At 44.1% G+C, this 20,222-nt stretch overlaps 1 protein-coding gene across 11 annotated transcripts in view; it reads left to right on the top strand.

Annotated features, from left to right (window-relative positions):
* Nucleotides 1-20,222, top strand: part of rbfox3a (RNA binding fox-1 homolog 3a) — a 1,494,706-nt gene that overhangs the window by 1,433,958 nt on the left and 40,526 nt on the right. For all 11 annotated transcript variants that reach the window (XM_080208868.1, XM_080208867.1, XM_080208866.1 and 8 more), the window contains one exon: nt 17,223-17,355. In XM_080208868.1, the coding sequence (XP_080064994.1) occupies nt 17,223-17,355 (133 nt within the window). The remainder of the gene's footprint in view (nt 1-17,222; nt 17,356-20,222) is intronic.

Here is a 20,222-nt window from a genome sequence, read left to right as displayed (position 1 = left end):
TTTCTCCAGGTGCTCCGGTTTCCTCCCACACCCCAAAGATATGCTATTAGGCTGATTGGAAGTAATAAATTGTCCCTAAATTATTTTCCCTCAATGTGGATTGCCATAAAACAATAGATAAGGGTCATGGGTGGAGGGGGGGGGACTGGTAATGTTAAAATGGCGGCGCGGGCTCGTTGGGCCGAAGGGCCTGTTTCCCGGGCTGTTTTTGTTCTTTGTTCTTTGTAAAGCTTCCCTCTCAGGTGGAAGCAAAAAACTCCAAGGCACTACTTGGAAAGACTTCTGCTGCTGTGGCCAATATATATCCCTGAAACAATATCACAGAAACATGGGATTATCTGGTTGTTTATTTAATTGCTGATCTTGCAGCTTGCTTTTTGTAAATTTGCTGCTGTATTTCCCTATATTACAACAGTGACCATTATTCAAAACAACTGAAGCATTGGCTGTAAGGCACTTTAGGACATCCTGAAAGCAATGCAAGGTCCCATTTAGAAATTGAACACTGAATATTGTAGCACGGGAACAGGCCCTTTGGCTCACAATGTTGTGCCGAACAAGACACCAAATCAAACTCATCTCTTCTGCCTGCCCTTGGCATAATTGCTCTGTTTCTTTCATATTTATGTGCTTATCTAAAAGCCCCTTAAACACCCCTATCGTATCAGCCTGTACCACCACCTCTGGCAGCGCGTTCCAGACACCTATCACTCAATATGTGAAGAACTTGCCCGTAACATCTCATTTGAACTTTCCCCTTCTCACTTAAACATAGAAACATAGAAGTTAGAAGCAAGAGGAGGCCATTCGGCCCTTCAAGCCTGTTCCGCCATTCATCACGATCATGGCTGATCATCCAACTCAACAGCGTAATCCTGCTTTTACCCCATAACCTTTGATCACTCCAAGTGTGATATCCAGCTGCCTCTTGAATATAGAAACAGTGCATACCCCCTAGTATTAGGCATTTCAACTCTGTCAACCCTATCTAGGCCTCTCATAATTTTATAGACTTCAATCAGGTTTCCCCTCAGCCACCACTGCTCCAGAGAAAAAAACCCTCATTTGTCCAGACTCTCCTTATAGCTCATACCCTCTAATCCAGGCAGTGTCCTGGTGAACCTCTTCTGCACCCTCTCCACAGCCTCCACATCCTTCCTGCCATGTGGCGACCAGAATTGAATGCAAGACATTAACGCAAAGTCAGATATATGAGGGAAATGGCTGAAAGCAGAGGAGAAAATAGCTGGGAGGAGGTAGTAGAAGGCAGTGCTGTCTGGGGAATCCTGGGAGCATTACTTAGAGTAGTTAATGCATTAGGTCTAGCTGATGCCTGCCTGTAAGAAGAATTTGGAATGGAAAATCAAAGAACCCAGGGATGAGAATTTGAAGTGCTCAACTTAGCAGCTGACTGAAGGAGTTATGCAAATTCTGTGAATCAAGGAAGGCTGGAAACAAAATCTGCCCGTACAAGTGAGTTAGTTCCCGCAGGATGTGTATGTGGAATTATTCGTGTGTGAAATACTTCACTCTTTGTTTAAATTGCTTTCAGTCGACATGATTGTAATAGTTTTGACTTCATGTCACCGGCTAGAAGTTTCTGGAAACCAAAGCGTTAAAATGGAAATTAAAATCAAGTGACGAGCGGAATTTTCAGGCCATTCCCACCAGCAGGATCTTCCGCCGATGGCAGGTCCAGCCAACAGCGATCCCTCACCATGGGTTGTCTGGTCGTGGAGGGTACGAACACCGTGAAACACCAGTGACAGCGACGGGGCTGTAAGATCCTGTGGCCAGCCAATGATGGACTGCCTTCACCACCACAAAACATGCCGCACAGAGGGGAGGAAAGTCCCCTCCCACCCAATGCGGTTGACTCTTAAATGCAGGGCAGTTAGGGATGGGCAATGAATGCTGGCCCAGCCAATGATTCCCACATCCCATGAATGAATTCAAAAACATGATATTAAGAAATTGCATGCCCTGTTCAGATGGCCTTCCGCTGTACTAAAATTCTGAGCAACATGTAATCCAGTGGAATTTGCAATTAGCTGAAAGTAGAATAATTTCTTTTTGCGTTTTAGACGGTTGTTTTCATATAGAGACCCTGACAGAATATTTTACTCGGTTTCAGAACACACAATCGACTGGTCTCAGTTGGGTTGTTGAACTTTTCACCTTTGGAAATATGACTTCAGGAACGTACATTATAAGTTAACTTTTAAAAGGAGGGTCTTAATGATTCAGGTACATAAATCTTTAAACATGGGAAGACATGTTTATAAAGCTGTTTAAAAAAAAAAGGCAAGTGAGGATTCAAAGTTTTACAAATAGAGGCACAAAATGCAGAAATATAGGAGTAATGGCTAACCGGAAGTATGGGGCATTGGTAAGGAGCTGGAGAATTGTGTGCAGTTTTGGTGTCCTTAACTGAGGAAGGATGTCTTTGTTATAGAGGGAGTATAGTGAAGGTTTACCAGGCTGATCCTCAGGATGACAGGTCCATCATATAAGGAGAGACTATGTCGGTTAGGGTGAACTAAACAGGGTAGATTCAGAAAGAATGTTCCCAATGGTGGGGGAGTCCAGAACTAGGAGTCATAGTTTGAGGATAAGGGGTAAACCATTTAGAACTGGGGTGAGGAGAAATTTCTTCACCCAGAGGGTAGTGAATGTGTGGAACTCACAACTACAGAATGTAGTTGAGGCCAAAACATTGTGTGATTTCAAGAATAAATTAAGTGTGGTTCTTGGGGCTAAAGGGATCAAGGGAAATGGGGAAAGTGGGGATCAGGGTATTGAATTCAATGATCAGCCATGATCACAATGAATGGTGGAGCAGACTCAAAGGGCCGAATGGCCTACTGCTGCTTTATGTTTCGATACAAAACATTAGCTAAAAAAATTGATTATTACCATTTTGGAGGCAGTTTGAAGGTTTGGCAGATTGATCTCAGATGTGGAGAGATTTTCTCACGAGGAAATTTTCTTATGGGGCAACATGGTGGCACAGTGGGTAGCTCTTCTGACTCACAGCGCCTTAGACCTGGATTCAATTCCAACCTTGGGTCACTGTCTGTGTGGAATTTGCACATTCTCCCCGTGTCTGTGTGGATTTCCTGCAGGTGCTACAGTTTTCTTCCACAGTCCAAGGATGTAGAGGTTAGGTGGATTGGCCATGCTAAATTGCCCCTTAGTATCCAGAGTTGGGTGGATTAGCCATGGTAAACACACAGGGTTTTCATAGAGAAGAGGAATGGGCCCGAGTGGGATGCACTTTCAGAGAGCTGGTGCAGATTCGATGGGCTGAATGGCCTCCTCCTGCACTGCAGGGATTCTATGAGAGGTTGAGTAGGTTGAGCCTGTATTCATTGGAGGCAACCTTATTGAGACATACAGGATTCTCTGAGGTCTGACGGGGAGATACTGAGAGGATGTTTCCTGTTGTGAGAGAGTCTAGGACCAAAGGGCATAATCTCAGAGTAAAGGATTGCCCATTTAAAACAACCTTGATCTGGAGCTGACAGGATCTCTTCTGGAAGGCAAGTTTAAAAAAAAGGAAGGAATTTCAGAGAGTGGGATCTATAAAGAGCTGCTTCCTCAATGGATCTAATTAGGAAAAGAGATTCCCAACAGAAAATCTCGTTGGGGCCCATCCACTGCACTAACCTCAGCCTTTGCTTCTTTAATGGCAATTAAATGACATTTATGCAATTCTACTGACCCAATGACTGGTGGAAATAGTTTATTTTTTCCAATTTGCCTGATTAAAATGCTCCATAACTCTGATATTCCTTTAGCTTTCTCTGTGCTAGTGAGCAAAGGCATTGATTTCTCTAGTCTCTTATCACTGGTACCATCCTCATAAACCTCTTCTGTACCTTTTCCTTTGAAATCCTTCTTCAGACAGGACACACAAAACTGGACCCAGTGGGTTGCTGAAGTTTGCTTTGCACACTTCCACCAAAACCAACGCAAGTATTGTTGATACCCGGCTGTTAATTGAAGGGGCCTAATGTTTGTACATAGCAGCTTCCAGGAAGCCTAAAAATAACCAACACACAGGCATTGCTGGAACTCTACCACCCCATCTGCCACAGAATCAGAGCGGGCAAGGAGCAGTCAACGGAAATGTCGGGCAGGATTTCCCGGGCTCGATTGAGCAAGGCCGTAAACTCCCTCCCCATCACTCGCCAACATTCACCATCTTTCTCTTAATTTCTGTATTTGTTTCTACCCACTGGGTCCAGTCTTGTGTGCCCTGCCTGAAGAAGGTTTTCAAAGGAAAAGGTACAGAAGAGGTTTATGAGGATGGTACCAGCAATAAGAGACTAAAGAAATCAATGTCCTTGTTCACTAGCACAGAGAAAGCTAAAGGAATATCAAAGTTATGAAGCATTTTAATCAGGCAAATTGGAAAAAATAAACTATTTCCGCCAGTCGTTGGGTCAGTAGAATTGCATAAATGTCATTTAATTGTCATTAAAGAAGCAAAAGCTGAGGTTAGTGCAGTGGGTGGGCCCCAACGAGATTTTGTGTTGGGAATCTCTCTTCCTAATTAGATCCATTGAGGAAGTAGCTCTTTATAGATCCCACTCTCTGAAATTCCTTCCTTAAATCTCTCTAGCACAATACCCTCCTTAAGTTTCTTCCTTAAAATCCACCGAACTGATCAAACTTTGGTTGCACTTCCAGTGTGCCCACTTGGCATCCACCGATTCTCGTAAAGCCTTTTCCTCACTGTGCAGAATGCAAGTGGTTGTTGTTTAAGATTGCAGTTCACCATAAAGGGGGAAGATGTGACAGAGAAGCCAACCAATACTTCAAAGCGGCACAATGGTATGAAATGGCACTTGCAGCTTGGGTGCCCTGCAACATAAGCTGTGCTGAAGGAGAGCATCTCATTTTGGGCCAAAAGCCAACTAAATGGAGGAAAATGGTTGAACAAAAATATTGATGCGAAGATGTGTGGGTTAGGTTGATTGGCCACATAAAATTATCCCTTAGTATCCCGGGATGTGTAGGTTAGAGGGATTAGTGGGGTAGATGTGTGGGGTTGTGGGGATAGGGCCTGGGGTGGGATTGTTGTCAGTGCAGAGTCGATGGGCTGAATGGCCTCCTTCTGCACTGTAAGGTTTCTATGATTGGGCGCAATCTTAGCGGCCTTTCACGCCATGGTCCCGTTGCAGCAAGGTCGGAGAATTTGACGGCCAGCCAAATCTCTGCTCACTGTGGTGGGATGGGAAAATCCTGCCAGTGTGAATGGCACTAAGATTGCAGCCAGTGTGTTCATCCAGATCGCTGTAAATAGAAAAAGGTGTGCTGCTGTCAGATACTAATCAAAAGTAAGCATTCTGCTCACATTTTACACATATCTTGTAACATGCAACCATGTCACTTGGGAGCTGAGTTGTGTCACATATTTTTCATGGGGCTGGCCAGCTGAGTTCACAGATACTGTGGAGACCAGTCCAAGAAATTCCTTTGCTGTCAAAAGATTTTTCAGTGGGACTAGCAGCCACGGATTGCCAAGGATAGCTTTGTTTTCGGAAGCTCTCCCTACACCGTGTTCTGTATCCTTCAAGCAGTACAGGTAGTTTAGAGAACCACTTTTCGAAGGCATCATGTCTGCTTCAAGGATATGGTTTGTGATGTTTCTGTGGTCAAAGTACAAATCTAATACCTTTGCGAGGGCTCCTGGGAGTTTGTACGAAAAGTTTGGATATGTTCGTGGCCCCTTGCGCTCTAGGGAACCCTAATACTGCTGGAAAGATCTGCAGCCTATCCAGCTGCAGGCTCCTTTCTGTAATGAGCATGTAATAATTCTTAATCATGGGCAGCATAAATGCATCATAGAATCCCTGCAGTGCAGAAGGAGGCAATTCAGCCCATTGAGTCTCTGCTAACTCTCCAACATTATCTTACCCATGTCCTATCCCCACATATTTAGTGGCTAATTCCTCTAACCTATACACCTTGGGACACTAAGGGCAGAAATTTACTGGCATGTCCACCTGAGTTTCATATAATCCAGCCAGGGGCCAACAGAGAATGCCATCCTCCAAGCCTTGCCCACCCCCGGAATCAGGGCATAAGTGTCAATTTAGCATGGCCAATCTACCTAACCTGCACATCTTTGGACTGAGGGAGGAAACCAGAGCACCTGGCAGAAACCCAAGCAGACACAGGGAGAATGTACAAACTCCTCACAGACAGTGACCTAAAGCCCGAATTGAACCTGGATCCCTGGCGCTGCAAGGCAGAAGTGCTAACCACTGTGCCAGCGTGCTACAATCAGTATCTGCTGGAGTTTCGCTGTTGTATTCACATGATTGGAATGCTATTCCACTGACTTTTTCTGAAATTTGCATACTCATCTGCTGGATTGTGTGTGTAATATTTTAGAAGCGCAGGTTATAATATTTCAGTTAAAAATTAAATAAACAGTGCCACACTGGTAACGATTTAACAAATGTTCTGAAAGCATTATTTTCATCTCTGCCACATGGTGACCTGCGACCACTGCTTAACCATGGCACAACAAGAATGGAACTAATCAAGCATTTTCATATCCGGTGACACTGTGAGTTGGAACCTTAGAATATAAGATTATAAAAAATATAAGTAGCCCACTCAGCCCATTATTCAATAAGATCATGGCCGATTTGATTGTGGTCTAATTCCATTTTCCTGCTTGTTCCCATTCGCCCTTATCTCCCTGTTGATCAAAAATCTAACTCAGTCTTGAATACATTCAATGACCCCCAGTCCCCAGTACTCTCTGTGAAAGAAAATTCCAAGCACTTACAACCCTATGAGAGAAGAAATTCTCCTCATTTCTGTCTTAAATGTGCAATCCCTTATTTTTGAACTGAGCCCCCCAGTTCTAGATTCCCCCACGAAGGGAAACATCCTCTCAGCATCTAACCTGTCAAACCCCCTCAGAATCTTGTGTTTCAATATGATCACCTCTCATTCTTCTAAACTTCAATGAGCGTGGGCACAAGTCTCCCTCAGAAACAACCCCTTCAACCCAGGAATCAATCTAGTGAATTTTATCTTAACTGCCTCTAATCCAACTACAACCTTCCTTAAGGAGACATGAATTGTAAGCGGTATTCAAGGTGCAGCCTCACCAATTCTCCATACAGCGGTTGTGAGACTTTCCTATTTTTATACTTCACCACCCTTGCAATAAAGGCCAACATGAGCATTCCTTCCTCTTTACTTGCTGTACCTTCTTGTGATTCATGTATAAGGATGCGGTAGCACAGTGGTTAGCACTGCTGCTTCACAGCTCCAGGAACATGGGTTTGATTCCCAGCTTGGGCCACTGTCTGTCTGGAGTTTGCACATTCTCCTCGTGTCTGCGTGAGTTTCCTCCCACAGTCCAAAAATGTCCAGGTTAGGTTGATTGGCCATGATAAGTTGCCCCTTAGTGTCCTGAAATGTGTAGGTTAGAGGGATTAGCAGATAAAATAAGTAGGGGTATTGGGGTAGGGCCTGTGTGGGATTGTGGTCAGTGCAGACTCAATGGGCCAAATGGCCTCTTTCTGCACTGTAGGGTTTCTATGTTTCTTTCTATGACACCCAGCTCCCTCTGTGCTGCAGCATTCTGCAATATCTCCACTTAAATAATGCTCTGCTTTACTATTCTTCCTGCCAAAGTTGACAATTTCACATTTTCCCACATTATTCTCCATTTCCAATTATTTTGCGCAGAGATATAACCTGTCTACACCTCTTGCAGACTCTATCCACTTCACAACTTGTTTTCTGGGCTGTGTTTCTCTTATTGCCAAATGTGACTAGAATTCAGTCAGTTCTTCACCAAGTCATTAGCATAGATCTTAGAAAGTTGAAGCTCTAGCACCGATCCATGACAGCCCACTTGTTACAGTTCAGCAACCAGAATATTATGCATTTGTCCCGAATCTGTTTCCTGTTAGCTAGCCAATTCTCTGCTATTATATCACCCCTACGCCATGAACATTCAACTTGTGCAGACACGTTATTCACTGCATTTTGGAAATCTAAATAACTGAATCTCCTGGTTTCCCTTTATCCACCTTGCCTGTTAAATCCCCAAAAATGCTAATAAATTTGTTAAATACAATTTTCCGTTCACAAAGCCATGTTGACTCTGTTTGATAGTATTATAATTTTCTATATGTCCCATTTAATAATGATTCCAGCACTTTCCCCATGACAGATATTAGACTAACATCTGCTTCCTTTCTTGAGTAGAGATGTTACATTCATGGTTTTCAAATCTGCTGGGATGTTCAAGATTTAGGGAATTTTGGATAATTACATCTACCTTCCTTAAAGATCCTTGGAAGCAGACCTGGAACTGGAAGCATGTCAGCTTTAGTCTCATTAGCTTTCCTAATAATTTTTCTCCAGTGATTGCGATTGTTTAAATTCCTCCCTCGCCTTGTATCAAGGAGTGGTTTTGAAAATATAGCGGGCGATCTCACTAGCTCATCACGTCAGCTGATCAGCATGGCGAGCTGGTAGAATTCTGAGAGAGGCTGAAAACCAGGCTCATGCCTGGTTTCTCGCCTTTCGTGATGATGCTGACACTGAATTGCTGGCGTAATCAGCCTCGCGCCCTTCATTTTCTCATTTTAATGTTAGTAGTGAGCCTGGGACATAATCGCCCAGGCTCATTTGCCTGGGTGGTTGGGGGCAGGGGTAGGCACTGCCCCTTGCGCACTTGCCACTGGGCATCAGGCTGTGCCATGAGACAGTGTCTAAGAGTAGGGACGGGGCAGCTATGCACTCTGCAATCAGGGATCACCAGGGCAGCAATCTCCCAGGGTTGAGAACGGGCGCAGTGATCAGCCAAGAGGGGTGAATGGAGGCTTCAATTGGCTGGGGGGATATTGGTGAGGATGATCTGTGGTCCGGCATCTGGGGGATTGGGAGGGGTGAGATCAGGCGCATGTGCAATAGCGCCCTCTGGCAGTCAGCAGCCAGTTTCCCAGCTTGAATAGAGTCTGTCCACTCCCTCAGCTGGCGAGAATCTCACTTTTCCAAGTGTGATCATTTTCATTGTTCTCTCGCTGAAAAAAGGGTCTGAAACTTGCTCATTTACGCACTTAGAATTTTTTTTAGTAAGATCGCCCCCCCCCATAGTAAAGTCTGTAAAAGATAGTTAGATCTTTATTTTTCTTAATCTCACCACTGTTTTGGAACTCAGCCCATAGTAAAAGCTGAGTGTGTTGACATGGAGGGTATAAGGGCAAAGAGTGCTGAATTGGTCATGGGTTGGCACTGTTGGCATAGGGGCCATATGAGTGGGATTTATGGGTTGGCATGAGTTGGCACTAAAAGGGTCTTTGGTAGGGTAGACAGGCATAGGTTGGCACAGAAGGTGTGAGAGGCAGTAGGAGGAGCATGACGTGGCTTGTGTTGGGGTCTGGGGACTGTATAGATGGTATGAGTTTGAGAGTTGAGGACAGACTTTTTGTTTTATTCTATTTATTATAATTAGGACAAAGTCTCAGAACACAGAGGTGAGCCTTTTTACCAGCCCATGTTAGCACCCAGCCCCTGTGGTTACTTCTGCTGTTCTCAAGGTGGGCAGCCGGTTAGCAACAGCCAATGAATGAAAATACAAAGATTTGGGACACTCAGGTGATGGGGGAAAATATCGAAGGCCAGCAATGCAAGATTCCCTGCTAGTGGGACCCTCTCACTTCAGTTGGGTTGGTGAACAATGGGATGAGACTCCCTGCACTACAACATTTTGCAGTGTGGGAAACCTACTCTCTCCTAATGATAAAAAATTACTCACAATTCAAAAATATTTCTCGGGAACGCCAAGCCCTGTGCGTGGTGGAACCAAGCCCAAGTGTCCCATGAATCTGTGTGACACTCTCATACCTCATATCAGGCAGCCAGGGTTTATTGACTTGATCATTAGATTCAGAGGGTGTATATTTTGGACTCCATCTACTGCTAGAAGATGAAATCTAAACTTACCTTAATGCTGATTTCCTGTCTATAACTTTTCCCTCCACTTTTAAGACTGTTTTGGTCTTGGCTTTTCACTTTACCTTGAGCACTAATATTAAGTTCACTGACCTAAGATTGATCCAGAAGAGAAATGAGGCTAAAGGATCCCACAGAAAATAGAACAAAAATACTTATTGATTTCAATGTAGCTAAAGAGTATTCATTCCATTGTCGCTTTTAGTCAAGAAAACACTGAGGCCGGAATTTTACCCACCTGCCATGGGATTTGGAGTGGGCAAGGGACGGACAATGGAAGGATCGGTTGACCTTGGATAGGATTTTATGGTTTTGAGGCAAAAGAAGCAGGAAAATCCCACCCAGAATGCCAAGCAACAGAAAGATAGGGCCAGATTCTGTGGGTGGCACAGTGGTTAGCACAGCTGCCTCATAGTGCCAGGGCCCAGGTTCAATACTGGCCTCGGGTGACTGTCTATGTGGAGTTTGAACATTCTTCCCGTTTCTGTGTGGGTTTCCTCTGGGTGCTCTAGTTTTCTCCCACAATCCAAAGATGTGTGGGTTAGGTGGATTGGCTGTGCTAAATTGCCCCTTAGTTTCATGGGGATTAAAAGGGTGAATATATAGGGTTACAGGGATAGGACCTGGGTGGGATTGTTGTTGGTGCAGGCTCAATGGGCTAAATAGCCTCCTTCTGCACTGTAGATTCAATGAGTGTGTAAGTCTAAGATTCTCCAACCTCACTCGCAGCCGGAATTCCCACATCCCACTGCAGTGAATAGTGATTTGGCTGAGTGCCAGATTTTCCGTTCTCGCTGGCAGCAGTGGCAGGCCATGAATGGCTGGAGAATTACATTCATAAAGTGTTTCCAGACCACTGTTAGGAGGGTGTTGGTTAAAGAGCAGTGTCTCTTAACTACTGAAGACCACAAAGACTTCTTTAACAGCAAGTCCTTATTAACTACTTGTAGTTGTATGCATATGTACAGTGAAGAGTACAGACAAGAATCTGTCTCTATGTCTAGAAGTCTTTACACATCCCTGCTCAACACCACACTGGCCCAAGGTCTGGGTCATGTTGCTTCTGACATCACTGTGTGGATGGTGCTGTACTCATTCCCATATTAACCCTGTATGTGCCAGATCCTTTCTCTACACATCCCCAATGTAGATAAAGTTACATTGGTTTACTTTGTGTCTTATATTGTCAGCCTGAAACATTTACACTGTTGTTATCACTACTATAATATGATCAGCGCCTCATCTCCCCCCTGCAAGTTCTTGAATCTACAGGTTCATGTCTGGAAGCCTTATAACCATTCCAGGACCAGAATTCCCTGGCTTTGCACGCCCCACCATCGTTGCCAGACAGAATGGAGAAGTTGGCCCTCAGCAAAATCTCCATTCACAGCAGCCGGGTCAGGGGAATCCCAGCTGCAGGCAAGGTCAGAGAATTCCGGTCCATTTCTTGTTTGCCATTCTGTTGGAAGAATGGTGGGTTCTGTTGCTTCTGGTTCTTGATATTGTCTTGGCATCCAGCTTTTTACCATTTATATAGATGATCTGGAGGAGGGAACCGAGCGTAGGGTGTCGAAATTTGCGGATGACACCAAGATTGGGGGAACGGCAAATTGTGCGGAGGGTGTGGAGAGTCTGCAGAAGGATCTAGATAGGCTGGGCGAATGGGCCAGGAAATGGCAAATGGAATTTAATGTTGGCAAGTGTGAGGTGGTCCACTTTGGTAGGAAGAATGGTAGGAAGGACTATTACTTACGGGGCGAAAAACTGCAGCAGGCGACGGTGCAGAGGGACCTCAGGGTCCTTGTGCATGAGTCGCAAAAACCCAGCTTGCAGGTGCAGCAGGTGGTCAGGAAGGCGAATGGGATGCTGGCCTTCATAGCGAAGGGGATTGAATATAAAAGTAGGGAGGTCTTGCTGCAGCTGTATAGGGCATTGGTGAGGCCGCAGCTGGAGTACTGTGAGCAGTTTTGGGCGCCGCACCTGCGCAAAGATATTTTGGCCTTGCAGGGAGTGCAGAGGAGGTTTACTAGGCTGATACCGGAGTTGAGGGGGTTGAGCTATGAGGAGAGGCTGAATAAACTAGGCTTGTACTCGTTGGAGTTTAGAAGAATGAGGGGAGATCTCATTGAGACGTATAAGATGATGAATGGGATGGATAGGATAGAGGTGGAGAGACTCTTCCCACTCAAAAAAGAACTAGGACTAGGGGGCACAGCCTCAAGATAAAGGGGGGGCGTTTTAGAACGGAGTTGAGGAGGAACTTCTTCACTCAAAGGGTGGTGAATCTCTGGAATTCTCTACCCGTTGAAGTGGTGGAGGCTGCCTCGCTAAATATTTTCAAGAAGCGGGTTGATGGGTTTTTGATAAGAGAGGGGATTAAGGGTTATGGGGAGAGGGCCGGAAAGTGGAACTGAGCCACGACAGATCAGCCATGATCTTATTGAATGGCGGGGCAGGCTCGAAGGGCCAGATGGCCTACTCCTGCTCCTATTTCTTAAGTTCTTATGTTCTCATGTATGCTTTGATTCTTTTCTTCCATTGCTTCGTGTTGGTCGGTTCAGCGGTTGCGTTGTTCAGTGGTTGCAGTTACTCTGAATCAGTTCTTGCGGGCTGGATGAACATTGTACTTGACTCCTCGGTACTTCGTCCTCATCTTCTCTCTCTATGTAGGCCATCTCGATGCCCTCCGGGGCTGAGGAAGAGCATTCCTGTGCTGAGAGAAAAGCTTAGTGGCATGCCCACCAGCTTCTCCTTCTACAACCATTAGTGCAGTCATTGGCATTTTTGGTGTCCAAATATGGGCTTGGAGGCCATCAGTTGGTTACTTTGGTGAGATGTCAGTGTGGACCTTGATTAATATCATTATAATGCTTTGGCAATGATTTCCTCTGCTCACCATTCCAAATAAAATGGTATAGCAATCCAAAAGAATGGACTTCTTATTTTACTGGAGGTAGGATTCAGAGGGACTGTCCTCACTATGGTTCTGAAATATTTTCCATGCTAAAATCACAGATTGGAATTTTCTAGATCTGATAACAGCGAAAACATATTGATACAACTTGTCATAAAAGCTGTTTTACAATAAAGATTGCAACGTAAACAATGTTATTATAGGCTTGAGGCCATTCCCATTGAAAAGAATTTATGGAACACTTTGTATAGTAGCTCAGATCTAGAAAATCATGTTGAGATATGGGGGTACTTTTCAACTTACAGTTGGAGCCCATTAATAGATACTAGACAATTTTCCTTTTCGTTGATCCCAATGCCAGTTACTTGAAATCATCCCCTCCCTATCCCTCTCCCAATTATTTCAACCTCATAAGGCGGGATTTTCCACCCGCTCGCCCCAAAACCGGAAAATCCCGCCCGAGCTGAATGGACATTTGCATGGTCCTGTCCCACCCGCTACAATTCCTGCAGCGAGTAGGACAGGAAAATTCCATTCCCTCCACCCCGCCCCCATAGTGTCTATCAAATATTCCTGGATTAGATGTGACAGAATAAAGGTCCCTTATGCTCCACAGCAACAATTTACCTCAGCCTGCCCTTCCTTTAGAGGAAGAACACACACAATCATACTGCAGCCTTGTAAATGATACTGTCAGATAAAGCTTTGGCCCCCATACCCAATAAGAGCTTGACCAAGACCACCCAAACCCATGTCACTTTGGACACTTTTAGGCAGCTGACAGAGACTTTCAGTGTGTCAGCCTGGGCTGAATTTGAACCCAGGTCACAGAGGTGAAAGGTCAGTGTAGCACCATGCACATTGCCCTATTTTTCATCTGACAATTTTTTTACTTCCACTGAAGTGACGCGGACTATCGTGCATTGGAAATAACAATGATAATTGTAGAACAAGTTCCATTTTAAATGACAGAACAAGTAGCAGGATGTTGCTTTGGTGACCTCCACTGTGCTGAGGTCTTCCATGCATATGAAAGAAGATCAGCCTCATCATCTATTCATTAATCACCGCTGAGTTCAGAATTAAACATGTTCTCGAATACAGCCCACAATGTTGAACCATTTGTATTTTTGTTCCCCCGAGTGAATTATAACTTATCAGTGAAGGCACACTCATTCCTGTCAGATGTGTCTCATTTTCCGTTATGTTCTGCAAAGATAAACTGGAGTGTGCTGTGACTGGGGCTGAGCTGAATGCTTTCATTAACATGCAAAGTCGAGATTTTGTTTCCTTCAGTACACTAGTCAGTTATTATTGGTGCTTAATGACTGTTATGCCTGGAGCAGAGAATCCAAGTAGAAGCACCTGGACCATTTTGAGTGCTGGAAATCCGGACAGTAGTTCTCGTTATGTTTTTATTTCTTACTCGTTCATAACTTCTGTTTAATTTTATGAGTCTGCAGATTTGAAAAGGGCTCTCCCCAGCACTGTTGGCTCATCAAAGAAACTGGATAATCAGTCAATTTTACACCAGACACATGTTGCTATGATGGGACATATACTCTGATTTCACTTGCATTAAAAACCACTCAAAAGCCTAGATCACTTGACTCTCAAAAATTTCTCATTCACAAAAGACGTCCCGATCATCTCCCTAGAAGTTGGGTTTGCAAGTCCTTTGAATGGTGATGTTGGTTCCCAGACACTTTCTCTGCTGGATCATTACCAGCCCCAACAGCAAATGGGTGGTAAAACTAGGAGGAAGTGGGAGGCATAATGAACCTGCCTGAATTTTTGTTCTCTGCTACTTCTTCTGCCTAAAGGGAGTGAAACTGATATATTGTTTTGAAACTTCCTGTTAATGGCCTTACTAACGAGCGTTCTGAAATAGTAGCTTGACTGTTGCCTTGAAGTTAATTCCACTGTGAAACAGATAAACGTGGCAATAAAGTATTTTCATTCAACAAGTTTACATTTACAGGTTCAGTATTGGTGGAGGTAGCAGAAGGTAGTTAAGAGTGACAACTGCACCTGAGATTAATCATTCTAACCATCAATATGGATTGCTGTACTTACCGGCACTTGTGGTACTGAGCATCCCAGGTTGTGGGGTATTTTAAATGATTGAGTGGCAAAGTGCTTAAAACTTTAATATTGAGCACAAATTATACTTCATTCTGCCTCACCATGTAGCATCAATGCAAACGACAGAAGCAGATGGTATACATGGTTTTTATCACTTGAATAGTAGTTACTCACCCCCAGTCTCAACTCCACCAACCTTCCTGATTGCCACTTTTGGTCGTGTGCAGAGTTATGGAGCTTTATTACATTGAGCTCACCCAAATTTCCTTTATCGCTGCAACCACTTTCTTTCTTTTCCTTAATAAATGTCTGCCTTTCCACTACCAAACCCTGATTCAAACCTTTATGATCTCAAGGCAACCCTCTCTGACACATACCTTGCTGGCCTTTGATTTGGTTTATTATTGTCACATGAATTGGTATACAGTGAGAAGTATTGTTTCTTGCGCGCTATTCAGACAAAGCATACTGTGCATAGAGAAGAAAAGGAGAGAGTGCAAAATGTAGTGTTACAGTCATAGCTAGGGTGTAGAGAAAGATTAGCTTAATGTGAGATAGGTCCATTCAAAAGCCTGATGGCAGCAGGGAAGAAGCTGTTCTTGAGTCGGTTGGCACGTGTTTTCAGACTTTTGTATCTTTTCCCAATGGGGGAAGGTGGAAGAGATATATCCAGGGTACATGGGGTCCTTGATTATGCTGATGGCTTTTCTGAGGCAGTGGGTAATGTAGACAATGTCAGTGGATGGAGCTGTTTTGAGTGATGGACTGGGCTTCGTTCATGATTCTTTGTAGTTTATTGCAGTCTTGGACAGAGCGGGAGCCATACCAAGCTGCGATACAACCAGAAAGAATGCTTTCTATGGTGCATCTGTAAATGTTGGTGGGAGTCATAGCTGACGTGACAGATTTCCTTATTCTCTTGAGAAAATAGAGGTTTTGGTGAGTTTTCTTAACTATGGCATCAGCTTGGAGGGACCAGGACAGGTTGTTGGTTATCTGAACACCTAAAAACTTGAAGCTTGCAACTATTGTTACTTCATCCCCATTGATGTAGACAGGGGCATATCCTTCATTATACTTCCTGAAGTTGATGATATCTCCTTCATTTTATTGACATTGAGGGAGAGATTTTGTCGTCGCACCAGTTCACCAGGTTTTCTGTCTCTTTCCTGTACTCCATCTCATCATTGTTTGAGGTCCAATCTACTATGATAGTATCATCAGCAAACTTGAAAATCAAGATGGAAGGGAATTTGGCCACACAATCATAGGTATAGAAGGAGCATAGTAAGTGACACAGCCTGGTGTTGAGGATAATCATGGAGGAGGTGTTGTTGCTCATCCTTACTGGTTGCAGCCTGTGGCTTAGGGAGTTCAGGATCCAGTCGCAGAGGGAGGAGCTGAACCCCAGATCGTGGAGTTTGGAGATAGGTTTCACAGGAATAATGCTGTTGAAGACTGAGCTGTAGTCATCTTCTTGAAGCAGATATGGATCTGAGATTGGTGTAAAGAGAGATTGAAGATATCTGTGAATACCCCCACCCGCTGGTCCGTGCAGGATCTGAGTGCTCATCCGGGTGCCCCATCTGGGCCGTCACTATTCACAAAATAAAATTCATCCAGAACAACATGGCGCACATTCTTAGCACCATGCCAAGGCTGACATTTCCATACCTTCCTTTTTGACATTGCCACTGGCCCTTCACTCCCCATTCTGAGGGCTGTTGTCCTTATCTTTGAACATTTCGCTGCCTCAGCAATTTTCTCCAAATCTGTGTACATCCTCTCGTCGCCAGCCTACTCTTTCCTCCCCCACTTCACCCTTGCTGGCTGCTCCTCCAGCCCGTAGCCCCTCACCTTCTGCAATGCTCTTCTCCAGCAGATGTAACTAGTGACCTCCTTCCCTCTAAATAACATTGAAAGCCTCTGTGAAACCCTTTCCCCTGAATTAACCCTCCCTCCCCCCAATCCTCCCAGCTATTTGGTGCCCGTTATTTTTCCACGAATCTGGAAAGCACTTTGCTGGAATCGCTCGGCACCTGGAGAGATGCAACTTTTAAGAAACATTTTGTAGGGAATGTTTTACATCTTGCTGAGCAATATGCTGCATAATGAGATCAATCAAATGAGTGCTCATATGAAACGCTTAATCAATTTAGCTTCTAATTGAGCTGTAATGAATGCAAGGCAATCTAGTAAACCTGATTTTCCTCTCTGCCTCTAGTGACTGGTTTTCCATACCCTGGAGCTGGAGCAGCTGTGGCCTATCGAGGAGCTCATTTACGGGGGCGAGGTCGCGCTGTTTACAACACCTTCCGCGCTGCACCCCCACCGCCACCAATCCCCACGTATGGAGCGTAAGTATTACCTCAAAGCTGACTGCGTTCGTGACCTGGCAGTTTAAGTTAATGGCCCATTATCAAGTGCCCAGTGCAAGAAGCTTCCTATGAATTTAATTTCCTTCAAAGTACGTGGATTAATAAATTTAGTGGTAGCTGTTTTGGGCTCACTCAATGATTAGTTTTTCATTCACTCCCAGCTGTTTGGCACAGCATTAGGATACAGTATTGTTTAAAGTTTATTTATTAGTGTCACAAGTAGGCTTATGTTAACACTGCAATGAAGTTACCGTGAAAATCCCCTAGTTACCACACTCCGGCGCCTGTTTGGGTACACTGAGGTAGAATCTAGCATGGCCAATGCACCTAATCAGCACATCTTTCAGACTGTGGGAGGAAACAGGAGCACCTGGAGGAAACCCATGCAGACACAGGGAAAAACTGCAGGCATCGCACAGACAGTAACCCAAGCTGGGAATCAAACCCTGGTCCCTGGTGCTGTGAGACAGCAGTGCTAATCACTGTGCCACCGTGCCACCCAATTGCCAGCCATGATCTGTGACGTGCATTTGTGCTTTGATGATATGGAGAAGGTGTTTTCTTCCTTTATGCTGTTTCACCAATGCGTAATTTACAATAGATTACAGACAAATTCTGTGAGTAGCGAGTATTTGACTTTTGAATGAACATCCACTTATGCATGGTTCTGCTCATATCTGTGTGAGCACTTTGACTTTGAAACTGTAAAGTGTAATGGGAAATTTGACACATCTACGGGGAAAGGTTTCCATGGCACACTGAGTCTGGTGAAATTGTAAACCCATTGATCAAAAATTAGGCTTACAGTTTTGCTGCGCAGAATACAACAGCTGCCTTCTCGCCACTCTGGTCATTAACCTAGGGCTTGGACCTGTATTTAAATTCCCTGTAATTCTGTGGCAATCACCATTCACATCGCCTTTCGAGGACAGTGTTCTTAATTCAAAACAAAACAGTGGAAGCAATAAATGTGACTACAAATTAAGCAAAAAAAAACTGTTGGTAAAATGCCTCAAATGATGCTGTAACAAAGTGGAAGTGAGCCAGTACAGCCTGGCTAATGTGAGATACAGAGGGCAAATTTACTTTTGAAAGATCACTTGCTTTATGAGCTGAGATGCATAATTGGATCGCATTTTAATTAAAGTCTTCACAGGAAAATTATTTGTCCTAATTTATGTTTGAAGTTCCTATTTTTCACCACAAATGTGGCTAATTATTCTCTTCCACCACCTCCTCTCCCTTCCACCCCCGCTCTTGCATCTGCCTTAAATGGTACTAATTATCAGTTCAAAAATAGAAATATCCCTTATCTTGCAGCATTTTTGTTGATTGTCTAGAGTGCGGAGGGAGGGTTACATATTAGCTTAATTGTTTTTATCCTCTCTGTATTTACATTCACAATAACGTGAATACGAGTTATGAAGTCAGTTTGCTCACTCACGTTGCTTCCTTTCTGATATTATCATGGCCATTATAAAATGGAGGAACACATACATTAATGGGCTTTTTCAAGATGCCATTAGATATCTGGGTGCATGATTACAATAGCTCAACGTTTACTTGAATGGCACGGTATCTCAGTGATTAGCACTGCTGCTTCACAGCTCCAGGGTCCTGGGTTCGATTCTCGGCTCGGGTCACTGTCTGTGTGGAGTTTGCATGTTCTCCTCGGGTCTGCATGGGTTTCCTCCCGGTGCTCCGGTTTCCTCCCACAATCCAAAGATGTGCGGGTTAGGTTGATTGGTCATACTAAGAAATTGCCCCTCAGTGTCCAGGGTAGTGGAGGTTAGAGGGATTAGTGGGTATAATATGTAGGGACATGGGCGTAGGGCCTGGGTGGGGCTGTGTTCGGTGCAGACTCGAAGGGCCTCTTTCTGCACTGTAGGGTTCTATGATCTACTTTGTCTCTTTTATAACTCAGTTAGTGGATGACTTAATTGTAATCAATGAAATACTATTCTACTTGACTTAGATATGACTTACTTGCATGCTGCAATTCAGACAATGTCTAGCCATTCCCACCAGGTCAGCCCCGTGCGATTGTAATCAGCTAACTGGTAATTTAGTAGTTTGGAGCCTATGGTTGAAGCATCAGCTCTGTCCTCGGAGAGCAGGGAATTTGCTTTCGCTCTGAGGACGAGTTGTTGTTACACACACTGAGTAATTTGACAGGCTTGACAGGCTAAACAGAAAAAGTTTACACAAATACAAGGTGAAGTGAAAATGCAGCAGACTTGGCGAGCTATTAAAAACACCAAAGGGATACAAAGAAAGTAATAAAGCTGTAGAAAGGGAATATGAAGAACTTCCAAGGGATGTCAAAGCTAACACAGAAACGTCTTATAAATCTTTAAGAAATGGAAATTGGCAAAGACAGGAGCAGGTGAGAACATAATGGATTATATCTTCTCTAGCAGGAGAAAAAGCATATCGTGCCAATAATTCAATGGAAGTTAAAACTATCAAGGACTGGAACTTAATGGATTTAATTCAAGTAAATAAAAATTGTAATAGAGAAAATAGATAAGACATGCAAGTTTTCAGGAGCTGTTGGGAATATATAGGTGAGGATTTTAGTCACAATTTGCCAAAGCTATCTCCATTTCAAAACTACGCCTTTCAGCTAAAAATTCTAGGAAGGCTCAGTATTTAAGAATGAAGGAACAACCAGGTAGCTACAGACCTGTCAGTTTGGCACGAGGGAAGGGAAAGTTACTGGTGTCTATCACTGGGGATAGAATGACCAACAAATTGGATGAGTATAAGGGCGGCACAGTGGTTAGCACTGTTGCCTCAGAATGCCAGGAACCCTAGTTCAATTCCCGGCTTGGGTCACTGTCTGT

Source organism: Carcharhinus amblyrhynchos, chromosome 21 (genome assembly GCF_965287045.1).
Source record: "Carcharhinus amblyrhynchos chromosome 21, sCarAmb.v2.hapA, whole genome shotgun sequence".
Taxonomy (NCBI): domain Eukaryota; kingdom Metazoa; phylum Chordata; class Chondrichthyes; order Carcharhiniformes; family Carcharhinidae; genus Carcharhinus; species Carcharhinus amblyrhynchos.
The sequence above is the reverse complement of the archived record's forward strand: the minus strand, read 5'-3'. Positions and strand labels throughout refer to the sequence as shown.